The following is a 16,646-nucleotide window of genomic DNA, read 5'->3' as shown; positions in this document are numbered from 1 at the left end:
ACATTGCACCACTGGGGCAAGCAATTGTTCTCCCTGTTTAATGTGTTGGCCCTCACCAAAGCACATGAGAAGCTTCAACCATGTGCTGAGTCCTGGAGGGACTTCTACTTGGAGTGAGTGCTTTCATTAGTGGTTCACACAAGAACTACTCATCAAAGCCCACCATTGTTCCCCAGCAGATCCCAACACCATGAGAATGAGGCTACTTGGAACTGCTCTTAGGTATGATTTACTGTTTTTCTTAATCCTGGAAGAGAACTACCCCAGTGAATAGTTCTTGGTACATTCACAAAGCTGAAAGCACTTGAAATTCCTCTCCCAACTAGCAGAGCTTAACAACCAACTTACTCTATTAACAAAAGGGAGACATTTTCCATTGAATCCAAAGAGGTTTTATATTATGCTGGTAGAGTTTAACTAATAAGGGAAATTCAAATAAGAATAGTCAGAGCAGAAAGTTAAGAACCTGGCATTCAGGGGAAAATAATTCCAGGGACGTAGGGAATAAAATAAACTGGGGGGAGGGGGGACGGGTAGAGAAAAGAACTAAAGGCAGAAAAAGAATAGGAATAATATGTCTGATCACATCATGGGCTAGGCTTCAAAAGGTGAATTGTCATGCCATTAACAACATGAAGCAAACCATTCGGATATTATTAAGTCTGCAATATGACAAATGCCCCAAGCCTTCAGGTAAGTCATACTCAGGAATAGATTCAGAATTTGTGAACCAAAAGTTTGCTGTATGTGTGGGGACTTCTTTTTCCAAATAGGAAAATCAAAATTAAGTGTAGGACTTTGTAAGGAGCCCATTCAAGTGGGGAGCTCTAAAGCTTAAGCTTCTTAGCTTCGTAGTGTATCCACCTCTGGCCACACTCAAGTATCTATTACCCCAAATGATATACAAAAAGATGAGGGCAGGAAAAAAATAAGTATGAGAAAACCCTGCATGCACAGAGAAAGAAGAAATAAAAAGACATTTATCATAATATTATCTGAGCAAAGAAAAATAAATATGGCCAAAATAATTTCTCCCGCTACACCATTCTCAATCAGCTCCAAAAGCAAAGCATTTTTACTATACTTGATTCAGCTTCAGTTATATATATCATCTATATGATATGATAGGAACCAGAGGAATCATAGCCTGAGATTTACTAAAGTCAGAAGACTTGACCTTGGGGTGCCTGGGTGCAGTCAGTTAAGCACCCAGCTCTTGATTTCAGCTCAAGCCCCATGTTGGTCTCCACGCTGGGCAAGGAGCCTGCTTAAGATTCTCTCTCCCTCTGCCCCTTCCCTGCACACTCTCTCTGTCTCTCAAAAAATAAAAAAGACTTGACCTTGTTTATAGGTCAGTAAAAACCTGTAACTGATTTCAAGATACCATGTTTACAGTGGCATCAAGTCAGTGGAGTGTGTGACTCTTGATCTTGGGGTTGTGAGTTTGAGCCCCACATGTGAGTGTAGAGATTACCTAAAAATAAAATCTTAAAAAAAAAAAAGACACCATGTTTGCTCAGATCTTCATGCTCTCTTAGCCTGTTGGAATCATTTTTAACATAGGCAACAGTGGAAACTTTCAGAAGGGCTGGCAAATGCCTGAGGAAAAGAAAAGAGCACGGCCTCCATGGCTCCATCCTATACGGAGTTATGAAATGAGACCCAGTGAGATTAGTGAGTGATGAGTGGTACAATCAGATGAGGAGATCTGAGAGGAATGATGAAGAGGTGTGGAAACATGGCTGTTGCACAGCCTTGCCTAAGATAAGCCTGTGGGATCCTCTAGATAATAATTAAAGTAATCTTTCAATTACACATTATAGAAGAGGAAGAATGTACTCATTTCTCCTGAGCTGGAGAGAGAAAGAAATCTTTGAGAATGTCCCTGAAAAATAATTCCATCTTCCATGACTCCTCATCCATGACTGGTCACAGTGGTCCAGAGTTCAGGAAGCTCTCACTGAATAAGCCTTCCTTGAGGTAGAGGTGAGGCAATAGGTAGGAATACATGGATGATTCATAGATGAAATGTTTAGTGTAGTACCTGGCATATAGTAAAATCTCAAAAAATAAAAGCTAGTATGTTACTTATTATATATAATAGTCAATGATAAAGATCTACTTTTTCTTTTTTTTTAATGTTTATTTTTGAGAGAGAGCAGGGGATGGATGGGCAGAGAGAGGGGGGACGCAGAATCTGAAGTAGGCTCCAGGCTCTGAGTTATTAGCACAGAGCACGATGGCGGGGCTCAAACTCATGAACCTCGAGATCATGGCCTGAGTTGAAGTTGGATGCTTAATCAACTGAGCCACCCAGGTGCCCCAAAGCCTACTTTTTCAATAAAACTATATTTGGGTGAAGATAAGTGATGCTACTACTAATGACTATACCTGAGTGCTATTTCACTCAAAATATTTAATATTCCGATTGTGTATTGCTGCTTGCACACTTAGTGACTTAAAACAATAACCATTTCATAATGTCTCAAGCTTGTGTGGGTGTGGAGTTTGGGCAGGTCACTCAGAGGTACTGAAATAGCAAATGAGCTACTCTGGAGGGTCCAAGGTGGCTGTGCTCACATATGCTATGCCTTTGCAAAGACAGATGGAAAGCTGTAATCTGCAGGCACCACTGAACAGTGTCTTCGGTGGATTGAGTTTCCTGTAAAGAAGATCAGGCCTCCCAAAACAAATATCCCAGAGATCTAGGTCAAAATGCCAAAGCTTCTTATGAGCCAAACTCCAGAGTCCTCAAACATCACTTCTGCCTCAATCATATGGTCAAGTAACTAAAGTCAGTCCAGATTTAAGAGGAAGAGAATTAGATTCCACCTCTTTACAGGAGGAACAGCAAAGAATTTACAGTCATCTTCACTGTACTGTAATGTTTATGTGTATTAAATAAGAAATGGTAGAAATGGTCTTAAAACAGCTACCCATGTAAGCTGTTGACATTCGTGGATGTTTGGTCCTTAATGGGGAGACCTGTTTCTGCCGTGCTAAATATTTCATCTGGCTGTTTGTTTCCATGCTGCATGGGCTGGCCAGTAGAAGAACTTCAGGCATATGAAATGTCAAATCCTACATTTCCCCAGAAAGGCCATTCCTATAAAATGCAGTCTAGCTATCATCTTTTAAAATTCCAAATGAGGTTCTCCTGAAAGTTTGGTAATGAGACATTCTGCTCCTAACAGAGGAAAAAGGCTCGCCTCAAAGTTCCTTATCACCTCTCATCTCTAACCTCATCAGACCCATGAAAAGAAACAGTGGTACAAAGGAAAGAAAGAAAACACTTAAGAACTCTAAAGGGATGAGTTAAAGTCTCAGTGAAGCATTAATTATTGGAGTTATTAAGCCATTTTTCCCTCATGAATGTTGTAAAGAAATGATACCCTTCATTTCATTTTTTACAGGTGAAATCATCAAATGACTATATGGTCACATTGTGTCTCAAAACAACCCTAGAAGGTAAATAGGAAAGGTACTATAATTTTTCCTACTTTGTAGATGAAGAAACCAGTGACTTGACAAAAAGTCTCTTGGTGGGGCGCCTGGGTGGCTCAGTCATTTAAGCATCCAACTTCGGCTCAGGTCATGATCTCACAGTCCGTGAGTTTGAGCTCCACATCAAGCTCTGTGCTGACAGCTCAGAGCCTGGAGCCTGCTTTGGATTCTGTGTCTCCCTCTCTCTCTGCCCCTCCCCTGCTCATGCCCTGTCTCTCTGTATCTCAAAAATAAATAAAAACATTAAAAAAAATAAAAATAAAAAAAGTCTCTTGGCTGGCAGATGCAGTTCAGGTCTGGAACTTAGATTCCAATTCTATATCAGTGTTCTTTCAGCCATGCCAATGTCTCTGGATAGACTCATTCAGTTGGGCTAAATAACGATCTAATTTCACATCAACACTCCATATTTAAGTCTTCAAGACTAATAACTTTGTATTCAAAAATTTGTCTCATTTCTTCATTTTTCACCAAGAGTTTTATTTGTTTTTTCTACAAAAAGGACATTCTGCATTTTGTAGACAGTGCACACCAAATTTGAGTGCCTCAAAATATGTGACTTCTTACTTATCCAAGATTAAATGGTATTCATCATACTTAGCAAGGACATCATGAATTTCATTTTCAAAGTACTTTGCAAGCATCAGCTAATTAAGCCTCCCTGTAGTCTTCAGTGTGACAGTTATTTTCAAAATATCTCTCATTTTCCAGGAAAGTTCTCTATTCTGTCTTATTTATACAAATCAGCACATTTGTTCAGTTCTTAAAATAAGCTAAAGGCTGTGAAATTATTTTGATCAGTGTGTGGCAAATACAATTAGCTCAGTGAGACAAAAATGCCCAGTGACTGGTCTGAAGGACAACATAGGACACAGCACAAGAACTCGAGGCCTTCTACATTCTGGATACTAGATTGTTCCACGAGGTCCAGTCTTTAGAAGATAACACTGTTATCTGCTTTGTAAGTGAAAATTTGAAGGGTGCCTGGGTAGCTCAGTCTGTTGATCTCAGGTAGTGAGTTCAAGCCCCACATTGGGCTCCACGCTGGATGTGAAGCCTACTTTAAAACAAAACAAAACAAAACAAAAAATTGAAAATTCAGGGTGATTTCCCACTTTGGTCATTCTAAATGACACAGCTATATTCTGTCTTCATATTTTGTTTTTTACTTCAGGATGGAAATAAACATGAGACCCTTAAAAAATAGTTCCATCCTGGACACAGCCAATAATCAGGGATCACATAGGAGATGTTGAGTTGATGGTCAAAAAACCTGCACAGTTGGCTGACATAGGTCATGTGACAAACTCTATACTCGCTCCAAGTCTTATTACGTCTTCCCACAGCTATGCCAAGATTTTCAGCACTGTGGTAGCCTCCTATGGGCTAAAGCCAATGTGAAAATACCTCTTACCTGGAAGACATTAGTTCAGGAATATCCTTTTCTCCTAAGTATGGATTAGAAGCATGTAGAAAACTAGAATTTAAATATGTGTTATATAGGACAGGTTTGTTTTTGTTTTTAATGAGTGAACTAAACATAAACATGTTTGGAACTAGGTCTCCTGGGCAGTTTGAGATCACCAAGGAGAAGAAGACAGGGAACAATGGAGGGAAAAAGCAAAGGAACACTGAAGATTCATTTCCTTTATGTCATACTTAATAGAAGACATAAATGACTATAATAATATTGATGAGATGCACAAGGCAAGGCAATGGAAATAATAATTACTTACATGTGTCTGTTACTTCAGAGTTTGCAAACAGCTTCTCCACCTCAATGATTCCCATTTTTTTAAGTTTGTTTGTTTGTTTGTTTATTGAGAGAGAGAGAGAGAGAGAGAATTTCAAGCAGACTTTGTGCTGTCCGACACGGAGCTTGAACTCATGAACCGTGGCATTGTGACCTGAGCCAAAATCAAGAGTCAGATGCTTAACCGACTGAGCCACCCAGGTGCCCCTCAATGGCTCTCTTTGACATTGCAGGGAATTGTTATTTTCATTCTATACATGAAGTTTGGAGAGATTAAGTAATTTGCTCAAAAGTAGTATTTAGTACTTGGCAGAGCCAGGGCGCAATGCCCAAATCTCTGATTTCTTGTCTGCAGCCTGTTCTGCAGCCATGTGAGAATCTTGAATTCAGAGTCCAAAGCAGTGCATTCTAATTGTTCACCTCTTTTTTCTTTTGAAGTTTTATTTAAATTCTAGTTAGTTAACATATATGGTAAAATTGGTGTCAGGTGTAGAATTTAGTGATTAACCACTTACATACAACACCCCAGTGCTCATATGTGCCCCCCTTAGTACCCATCACCCATTTAGCCCAGTCCCTACCCACCTCCCCCCATCAACCCTCAGGTTGTTCTGTATAATTAAGAGTCTCTTGTGGTTTGCTTCCTTCTATTTTGCCCCCTTACCCATGTTCATGTTACTTAAATTCCACGTAAATGAAATCATATGGTGTTTCTCTTTCTCCGACTTATTTTGCTTAGCATGATAAACTCTAGCTCCATCCGTGTCATTGCAAATGTCCTTGCTCACCTCTTAAGCCTTGCATTTAGCAAAGTAATCAGATTCTTTAAGCTTCTGTTTATTTATAGTTAAATGTTGTCTACTTCCTTTCTTCATTGGATCAAATGAAGAGAGTATAAAGAAAGTACTTTATCACAGTGAAATGTTATATAAATGTAAAAAAGGTATAGCTAAGTCCAACTTCATGAATTCCTGGGGCCTTGCCTCAATATATCCTTATAGTTAAGCCTTCCTCCCTTCTGTCTGAAAGAACAAAGAATCCCTCTTCTCTTCAAAATTAAACCTTCCACCTGTGCTTTAATATTAGACCAGCAAATATTTATCAAAGGCTTCCTGAGATCCTGTCATCTCACTTCATCATTGTACAGATGAAGAACTGAGACTCAAAAAAGCTAAATTTTTTTAATGTGTTATTTATTTTTCGAGAGAGAACACATGCACATGTGCGCGCAAGCAGGAGAGGGGCAAAAAGAGAGGGGGGACAGAGGATCCAAAGTGGGCTCTGCACTGACAGGCTGACAGCAGCAAGCCCGATGTGGGGCTTGAAATCATGACCTGAGCTGAAGTTGGATGCTCAACTGACCGAGCCACCCAGGCGCCCAAAACTAAATAATTTAACCAAGATTATGCAAATTAAGTAGTGAGCCCAGAAGGCCTGTGTCAGAGCCTGTGTCTTTAATCACTGTGCAATATTGTCTTCACAGTGACTTGGGCAGCTTCTCTGTTTTCTCCATTTCAGTTATCAATTAATGTGTAATAATCCAACCCAAAACTAAATGACTTAAAACAATCCCCTTATTTGTACATGATTCTGCAATCTGAACTGGGCTTACCCTGGTGGTTCTTCTGGTGATTTTTGTCTGGAGTCATTCACATGTCTCCAGCAAGCTGGGAGCTCAGCTGGGGCCAAACCATCCCAGATAGTCTGTCATTTCCCAGGGTTCTATGTGGCCACTTATCATGCAGTGGTCCAAACTAGTCTCTAGCCCAAACTGTCTTACAGCATGGTAAATGACTTTCATAGAAAGACAAATCCCAATATGCAAGTACTTACTAAACCTCTGCTGGCATCATGTTTGCTAATGTTCCATTGGCTGAAACAAGTCACAAGACCAAGGCCAAAGTCACAGGGCATGAAGCCCAGAAGTTGTGGTTCACTGGGGTTCTCATTGTTTAGCAAATCTCCTTTCTCCCTTTTTCTTCTCATTCGTTACTTATGCTTTCCCCTCAGCATAGAAAATGCTTTAATGACCACATTTAAATACAAATAAAAATTTCCTGTGACCACATGTCCCCCCTTAGCTACCATCTTACCTTCCTTTCACAGCCAACCATCTTAAATAAGTAATCTACATTCATTGTCTTCATCACATCACTGTCTATACATGCTCCAGTCACTGCAGACTGGCCTATACCAACACTATTGCACCAAACTTACTCTCCCTCCACTCTCCAATAACTTCTGTATTCGCAAAGGCAATGGATAATTCACTGGCCTTGTTTACTTTGACCTCTCTATGACATTTAACACTTTCTTATGTGACTCTCCTTTCCCTCATCCTTTGTATCTTTACCTTTTCTCATCCTCTAATGTTACCTAATGGTCTTTACTCACCAGGGTTGTGGCTCCTGCCCTCTGCTCTACTCACTGTATGGTTTCTGATAGTAATAGCATCCAAAACTCTACTTTAGCCCCAAGCTCTATGCTTACCTCCACACCTATTTATCCAAGTATGTCTCTACTCAAATGCAATGAGTCTGAAACTAATTCATCATCTTTCTTCTAAAACCAGATCCTCCTCCTCCCCAGGGCACCTGGGTGGCTCAGTCAGTTAAGCCTCTGACTTCAGCTCAGGTCATGATCTCCCAGTCTGTACGTTCAAGCCCCATGTTGGGCTCTGTGCTGACAGCTCAGAGCCTGAAGCCTTCTTTGGATTCTGTGTCTCCCTCTCTCTCTGCCCCTCCCCTACTCATGCTCACTCTCTCTCTTTGCTCTCTCTCTCTCAAAAATAAATAAACATTAAAAAGTTAAAAAACAAAAATAAAACCAGATCCTTCTCTTATAATCCCTTATCTTGGTGATAAATTTACCCACCTGCCCAAATTATAAATGTGATAACCCAAGACTTTTCCTTCTCTTCTTCCCACAGTGTCGAATTGGTCATTAATGCTTATCTGTTCTGCCTTTAAATAGTTCTCAGAAGTCTCCAGTGGTAAATGTTTAATAACCAGCTTTGGGCAGGATGGGGTGGGGATAGAGAGGTTGTTGGGTGGCATTTGATGATTTTCATGTTATAATCGTCCCACCATGGCTGTTTTCAGGCTACTGATATCAGACATGACATCACTGAACAGAACTGGGAAGAGATGCATGGTAGCACACATTATAAAATATTTCCACCCACAGATATAACAGGCATAAATAACCTTGAGAGTAAGTAACAGCAAAATGTAGTAAAATGAGTATGAAGTGATGAGTTTTGAATATTTATTTCCTTTGTTTTTAATATAATTAAGTGTATATAATGTAATTTTTAGTGGTGGCTTTGTTTAATAGTTCCCAGTACTCCTAGAAATTTAACAGTTGGCTCTCACAAGACAGTACAAGCTGGATCTATCCCTTCTCCATTTCCAAGACCACAGCCAAAATTTAAAGGTCTGTCCACTTCTCACTGTGATATTGCAATTTCATTTTAGTAAGTCTTTGTACTGGTCTGTCTCCACATTGGTCTGTCTCCCTTTTTAACATACAAACCTGATTATACCACTCCCCAGCTTACAGTCATCCATTGAGACTTCATAGCTTTTTAATTGGAATTCCTTGTTTAAAGCACAAAGATTTGCCTTGTTTCTGAGCCTTATCTCCTTCTACTTCCCCTATTAACACCCTAGTGACTCAAATGTTTGCTATCTTATGTCCCTGGACCTTCATCTATGCTGTTTCAACTCTCCGGGTTGTCCTTCCATCTTTGAGACAGCAAACTACCACTGATTGGTTTTCCAAATATCAGGTCAAGAATTACTTTCTCTGAAAGCTTTTTCTATAGAAAAGCAAATTAGCATAGTAGTTAAGAACACAGACATAAAACTAAACAGCCAGGTCTCAAATATGGCTCTGCCACTTGTGTAACCATGAACATGTTATTTAACCTTATTTTCCTTACTAGTAAAATGATGAAAACAAAATGCTATTTCATAAGATCATTGTGAAGATTAAAGAGGTATTATGTGCAAAGCCCTCAGAGCAGTGTCTATAACTTAGCACCTAAGACTTAGTAAATGTTAGTAATATTAACTATCTAATTTTAAATGCTTCTTATCTCTGTTTCTGTTGCATTAGGTAGACATCACACTATACTAAATCATTGATTTCCTTGATTTCCTCCTTTTTAACTCTTCAAACAGAAACTTTGTAGCCTTGTAGGGGCACCTGGGTGGCTCAGGCTGTTGAGCATCCAACTTCAGCTCCGGTCATGATTTCATGGTTTGTGGGTTCAAGCCCTGCGGCAGGCTCTGTGCTGACAGCTCAGAGCCTGGATTCTGCTTCAGATTCTCTCTCTCTCTCTCTCTCTCTTTCTCTCTCTGCCCCTCTCCCACTCGATCTCTATCTCTCTCTGTCTCTCAAAAATAAACATTAAAAAAAAAAAAAAAACAGAGGTGCCTGGTTGGCTCTGTCGGTTAAGCATCCAACTCTTGGTTTGGGCTCAGGTCATGATCTCATGGTTCGTGGGTTCAAGCCCTGCATCAGGCACTGTGCTGATGGTATGGAGCCTGCTTGGGATTCTGTCTCCCTCTCTCTCTCTGCCCTTCCCCTGCTTGTTCGCTCTCTCTCTCTCTCTCAAAAATAAATAAACATTACAAAAAACAACAACTATGTGGCCTTGTGCTTAGGCAGTGTCTAGTAAGCACTTAATGGATAAAAGAGTGAATGAGTGATGCACATTATGGCCAACTGGACATGTGTTTCTTCTTGATTCATTCAGCTGCATTAGATTCAAGAAAGTGAAGAGAATTTATGAGATCCTATGATCAAGTTAAAGGGCAATGTTTTCTCAAATTTAATTAACTATACATATTGCTATAAAAACTAAAATCAAAGGAAATTAGTCTTGAAACCCACAACACTTTTGATGATTCTTGCTTACTCTTTATGTTGCTATTATTTATAAGAAAATGTGGTAACAGTCTCTTAGCCTAATTTCATTGTCATTTGTGATGAGTGTAGGAAAAACTGAAGTTAAAAGGAACTTTGGTAAATGTGTAGGCAAAAGAGACTTTAAATATTCCACTGGAAAAATATTCTGACCTCACAGCAAAACCTACATTATTTTCTGAGGCTCTGAGTTGTTTATTCAGGATTCACAATTTGAATGTGTAGATTGCTTTGGGTATTATTGGCATTTTAACAATATAATATTTATTCTTCCAATCTTTGAGCATGGAATGTTTTTCCATTTCTTTGTACCTTCTTCAATTTCCTTCATCAGCTTTCTACAGTTTTCAGCATACAGATCTTTCACACCTTTGGTTAGGTTTACTCCTGGGTATTTTATGGTTCTTGGTTTAATAAACAATTTCTTTCCTGGGGCGCCTGGGTGGCTCAGTCAGTTGGGTGTCCAACTTCAGCTCAGGTCATGATCTCACGGTCTGTGAGTTCGAGCCCCGTGTCGGGCTCTGTGCTGACAGCTCAGAGCCTGGAGCCTGCTTCAGATTCTGTGTCTCCCTCTCTCTGTGACCCTCCCCCATTCATGCTCTGTCTCTGTCTCAAAAATAAATAAACATTAAAAAAAATTTTTTTTAAATTTATTTCCTTCAAAAATAAAAAGAATCACATTTGACTTTTATGAAAGAAGAGAGAAAAAATAATAAAAATGTATTGAGTGTCCTGGGTATCAGGCAGTTTTACAACTATTATTTCTTCTAATCTTCACAAAACTGAATTAGATAGCATATGCCGTATTAGCATAGATATGCTATAGATCTATGCTATAGATCTGCTGTAGATATGCTATAGATATACTGTAGACATGCCAATATCTCCTGGAAACAACCTCACAGGCATACCCAGGAATAATGTTTAATGGCATATCTGGACATCCTGCAGCCCAGTCAAGTTGTCACATAAAATTAACCATCACAGACATTATCCCCTTTCTAGGTGGGGAATCTGAGGCTTAGAGGCTTAAGTAATTTGCCAAAGATCACAAAGTCGGCAAAGCACCAAAGCACCATTCCCCTTCTACTAAACTAGTAGTTCTCAGTCAGGGCAATTTTATCGTCAGGAGATACTTGGCAATATCTGGAGACACTTTTGGTTGTCATAGCTGGTGGCAGGTAGGGGACTTGCTATGATATCTAGTGGGTAGAAGAGGGGACTTGCTATGATATCTAATGGGTAGAAGTTAGGGATGCTGTAAACATCCTACATACCACAAAGAATTACCCACCCAAAATGTTTACAGTGCCAAGATAAAGAATCCCTGCACTAAATGTACTATTTTTTTAAACTGTACTCTTTTATATTTTTATAGTTTTCCAAAACTATTCTACTAAACAGTATAGGCTGATCTAAAATATAAATGATTATAGGGGCGCCTGGGTGGTTCAGTCAGTTAAGCTTTTGACTTCAGCTCAGATAATGATCTCACGTTTCATGGGTTCGAGCCCCACATCGTGCTCTGTGCTGACAGCTCAGAACCTGGAGCCTGCTTCAGATTCTGTGTCTCCCTCTCTCTCTTACCCTCTCCCAGTCTCTCTCTCTCTCTCTCTCTCAAAAATAAATAAACATTAAAAAAAAATTTTAAATAGGGGCACCTGGGTGGCTCGTTGTTTGAGCGTCCAACTTCAGCTCAGGTCATGATCTCACAAGTGGGTTTGAAGCCCGCATCAGGCTCTGTGCTGACAGCTCAGAGCCTGGAGCCTGCTTCGGATTCTGTGTCTCCCTCTCTCTCTACCCCTCTCCCACTCATGCTCTGTCTCTGTCTGTAAAAAAATGAATAAACCTTAAAAATATTTTTTTAATTTTTTTAATAAAATATAAATGATTTAGTTTCATAAATCTGATAAAATGAATGAATGCTAAATTCTGAATATGGAGGAAGGAAACTGCATTTTTCAATGACTTTTTACATTAGCATTCACTGAGAGAATAAAATATTTTAAATTATCATCAATAATAAAGATAGGAAATAGATACCACTTATATGCTCGAAGCAGTAAATACCATAATATAATATATTTAATTTTGATACAATAAAATCATGAATATATTTTCAGTGGATTTAGTAGTTTACAGAAAAAAGCAGCAGTTTATGGTTCATGAAATTCATAGAATTATCTTCAATTTTAGAATTATAAAATATTAAAGCTAAAGGATCATCAAGGTCATCTGCTTCATTGTTCATCACTTAAGGAAATTGTATCTAAGAAAGGGTAAGCTACCCAAGGCCTCTTAGCCAGTTAAGAACAGTGTTGGAGCCAGAATTCAGCTCTCCTGACAGTTACATGCTTTTTTTGATTCCAAGGTGTTTTTCAATATCCCTGAAGTGTTAGAATGTGGGGTAGAGGGAGTTGCTCTATATTTTTATTTAAACATGTTCTTCATTCAAAGGAAATTGAATTTCTATGCTTTTGCCTTGTTTCAACTAAAAAAGCATTGAAAGGGACTTTCAATATCAAATAACCCAACCAACTTTCTATGATAAGACTTTTTTTCCTCAACACAAAAAAATGTATCTACTAAGTATGCAAAATCTTAAACCTTAACATTTCAGAATGCTTTGTTTAAAAACTCAAAGTGAATTCCAAATTTTTCCCAGTACTGGTTCAGAAGTTTTTTTGGTTTTTTTTGTTTTTCCTCCTTCCCTACATCTTTGTGTAAGAGGTAAAGTAGAGGTCTTTATTTGCAAAATTGCTACAAAAGCACCAGAGCTGGAGCCAGGAAAGCTCAGTTTGAGCCCGATTCCCTTCTTAACATCTTTCCAACTTCCAGCCTATCCTGTCGTAGCCTTTCTAGTCCTGTTCTTCATCTCCCACATCATGGGGTTGTTGCAAATGTCAAATAAGATAATATCTCATTTGTAAATCTGTTTGATAAACACAAGGCACTTTGATAATATAAACTTCCAGTATTTGTTACACATCATTACTAGTTCTAAATGTTTATTTCAAGATATAAATGGAACACACATGCCACTGTCAGTATTCTGAGTTTCTGACATTATGTACAATCATTTTCAGAGGGGTCCATTAGAGGAATTAAATTTAAGTCTCCAAGCTGAGTACATGTTACTTTCATTAAACATGGAATAGATTAGTTTTTTTAAGGTGTTATAAGGTTATATGTGATTTAATTTTTTCCCCCAAGACTTAATCTCCATTCTTCCAACACACTGTTCCCTAGTCTGGGCGGCCCACCCTCGGGGGTTTGAATAGGAGGATAGGTGAAAGAGTGTTTTTATTTTTTCTAACATGATAAGGAAGTCTGTGCTAGTACCTGTAGGCTCCTTTTCTTCAATAAAATCTTTGTTAGCGAAGTTAGAACACAGACCTATAGTAATTCCTATGTGTCCTCGAAGCAGCAGCAGTAGCAGCAGTAACAGTAGTAGTGGTAGTAATGGGGATATAAATCTGATGAAGAAATGGAAATAATCTGTTGATTAAAAGGGGTAATGAAGGGGTGCTGGGTGGCTCAGCTGGTTAAGCATCTGACTTCGGCTCAGGTCATGATCTTGTGGTTCATGCATTTGAGCCCTGCGTCAGGTTCTGTGCTGACAGCTCAGAGCCTGGAGCTTGCTTCAGATTCTGCATCTCCCTCTTCTCTCTGCCCCCCCTCCACTTGCTATCTCTCTCTCTCTCAAAAATAAATAAAGATTTAAAAAACTTAAATGGGGTAATGAAACATATTGCCACTCCCTGCTAAAATTCCAGTATAATGATAGAAAAAGAGAAATAATAATATACACTCACAATAACAAAGAAAAAAGAGGAGGTGACAAGATAAAAGATTCCAGCAAATTTTTAGAAGGTAGCAAGCAGTTGGAAGAATAGGGAAAGCTTAAACCTAAGGATTTTCAGAGAAGGGTACCATAGACAAAGAAGACAGTTCACACTGCAAAACCCAGAAAAGTTTCAAGAATTGGAAGTACCAGGTAATTTGAAAGTTGAGGTAAGGGGAGAGGTTGAAACCAGGAGGACTGATGGAAAGCCCGTCGGATAAACAGACGTCAGATCTTTCCTTCTGTGTCTACTGCCAGAGGACTCCCCATTTCAACCTTAACAAAAAGGGAAGGTTATTCTCTGGTCCTGGGCTCTAGATAGGCACCATAGGGACAGGCAGGGGGGATGGGGGAGGATATGGTGCCATAGAGAAATCTGGGGAGTGAGAGTCAGTATATTGCACTGAGAGACCTCCAGTCCCTTCACTCCTACACCTCACAGAATGTAGCAACCAAGCTTTTACCCACTCCCTGGGGTTGGAGGTATGGAGATCTTCTCTAGAAAAAAAAATCTCTCCAAGAACAAAAAATCTGACAATGACCACATCAAAAATGTTAGGTTCCTATCTCAGCCCCTCCAAGGTAGCTCTCCAAGGTGTCGAGCCCTGCCCATGAAATGTCTAACTGGTCGTTTAGTGACTTGCTACTAAATATTACCATACAACCAAAGACATTGGACATTCGAGAAAAGCTTTTAACATAAAAATCAAAGACCAAAATATACCAGAAAAACTGGGATAATATGGAAACGGAAAATGCAGGGCTCAAAGGAAAATTTTAAAATATTTAATTAATATCCTCAAAAAGATAAGAGTATATATCACACTAATGAAAACAGAAGAGGATAATATTAAAGAGGGGAACATCAGGAAATAAGAAATTGAAAGTTTAAAAATGTTTGAAATGTTTTTAATATGTTTAAAAATGTTTAAAAAACCAATAGTAGAGATGAAAGATAAAATTAAGGAAGTTTCCAGGGCGCCTGAGTGGCTCAGTCGATTAAGCAGCCCACTTCAGCTCAGGTCGTGATCTCACAGTCCCGCATAGGGCTCTGTGCTAACAGCTCAGAGCATGGAGCCTGCTTCAGTCTCCCTCTCTCTCTGCCCTTCCCCTGCTCATGCTGTGTCTCTCTCTCTCTGTCTCAAAAATAAATAAACGTTTAAAAATTTTTTTAAAAGATTAAGGAAAAAAAAAAAAGATTAAGGAAGTTTCCAAAAATAATATAACCATGGAAAAAAAGAACAAAAACTGTAAGTAAATTAGAAAACCAATCCCAAAAGTCGACATTTAACTATTATGAATTCCAGAAAGAAAATACAAAAAACTAGAGGGAGAAAAATTATCAAAGAATTACATATTAAAATCTCTCAGAACTGTTGAATTTCCAAATTCAAAGAGACTAATGAGTGCCTAAAGTAAATTTAAAAGGATTCAAATTAAGGCAGATATTGTAATATTTTATTTTTTTGGTTTTTTGTGTGTTTTTTTGGTAATATTTTAGAATACTAGAGATAAATATTAAAACTTGGGACAAAAACTTAAAAGCTTACAGAAAGAAAAAAAAACAGTTCTCATTTTAAAAAAATGGGGAAAACCAACACTGGTGTTCTTACTAGCACCAGAAACTAAAGAAAATGGATCATGTTTTAAAATTCTGAGAAAAAAAAATTGATCTAGAAGCAGCTTGGTGGCTGTCAGTTAAGCATTGGCTCAGGTCATGGTCTCATGGTTTATGAGTTGAAGTTGCTCATGAAGCTCTCTGTTCTCAGCAGCAGAGACTGCTTTGGAAACTCTGTTCCCCTCTCTCTCTCTCTGCCTCTACCCTGCTCTCACTCTCTGTCTCTCTCTCTCTCAAAAATAAATAAACGTTAAAATATTTTTTTTAATCTAAAATTCTATATCCGGTCAAACTATCAAGTGAAGGATGAAATACTCATGTTTTCTTGCTATGCAGAGTCTCAAAACTTTTGTCTCCTATATACCGTTTCTCAGGAAGCTTCTGGAGTATGTGCTCCATAAAAATGAGGGAGAACACCAAGATAGAAAAATATATGGGATCCAGGAAGCAAGAACTCAAACACAAGAAAAGAGCAAGGGGGATCCCCAGGGTGGTGGTAACTAGAGATCCCAGGAGGAAAGCAGGGTAGCTGCTTGGGGAGGGGGAGGAGGGGGGCTTCTGTCAAATGGAGCAAGAGAGCCAACACCTGGGAGGGACATGTCCGTGAGGAAAATGGGGCTTGGGGATCCCCTATGGGTTTGTTGTTGTTGTTCTGTTGTGGTAGTTGTTGTTGTTAGCATATTAAAATGAACTTTTAAATTTTGTTGGACAATTTGGGAAGAATAAATGTACCTGGAAAAGTACATTAAAAGAGGAGGCAATTTCTAGGGCCAGACAAAACACAATATTGTTCAAGAAATAAATGTAAGTATGATTCAACACAGGAAATTACTAGTTGACTCAGCTATGAAGAATATGCACATTGTCATAAATGTTAAATAGTGATTTAAATAACAATTGTGATGTAATTATTTTAGGAAGGGAGCATTTGTGTGTGTGTGTGTGTGTGTGTGTGTGTGTGTGTGTGTGAAGTGATAGCTGTTACAGTATTAAAT

At 38.8% G+C, this 16,646-nt stretch overlaps 2 protein-coding genes across 5 annotated transcripts in view; one reads left to right on the top strand and one right to left on the bottom strand.

Moving 5' to 3' along the window:
- The window catches only part of NUDT9 (nudix hydrolase 9), a 96,735-nt gene that overhangs the window by 9,521 nt on the left and 70,568 nt on the right, over nucleotides 1-16,646 (bottom strand). The window lies entirely within an intron of this gene.
- Nucleotides 1-16,646, top strand: part of SPARCL1 (SPARC like 1) — a 49,544-nt gene that overhangs the window by 12,312 nt on the left and 20,586 nt on the right. The window contains exon 2 of one of the 3 annotated variants that reach the window (XM_060654660.3): nucleotides 3,414-3,468. The exons of 1 other annotated variant lie outside the window; for it this stretch is intronic. In XM_060654660.3, coding sequence (XP_060510643.1) covers nucleotides 3,435-3,468 — 34 coding nt within the window. In that variant the 5' untranslated portion in view covers nucleotides 3,414-3,434. Of the gene's footprint in view, nucleotides 1-3,413; nucleotides 3,469-16,369; nucleotides 16,456-16,646 lie in introns of all 3 variants that reach the window. One more of the 3 variants, XM_081795553.1, reaches the window with a different exon arrangement.

Source organism: Panthera onca, chromosome B1 (assembly GCF_046562875.1).
Source record: "Panthera onca isolate mPanOnc1 chromosome B1, mPanOnc1 haplotype 2, whole genome shotgun sequence".
Lineage (NCBI taxonomy): Eukaryota > Metazoa > Chordata > Mammalia > Carnivora > Felidae > Panthera > Panthera onca.
The sequence above is the reverse complement of the archived record's forward strand: the minus strand, read 5'-3'. Positions and strand labels throughout refer to the sequence as shown.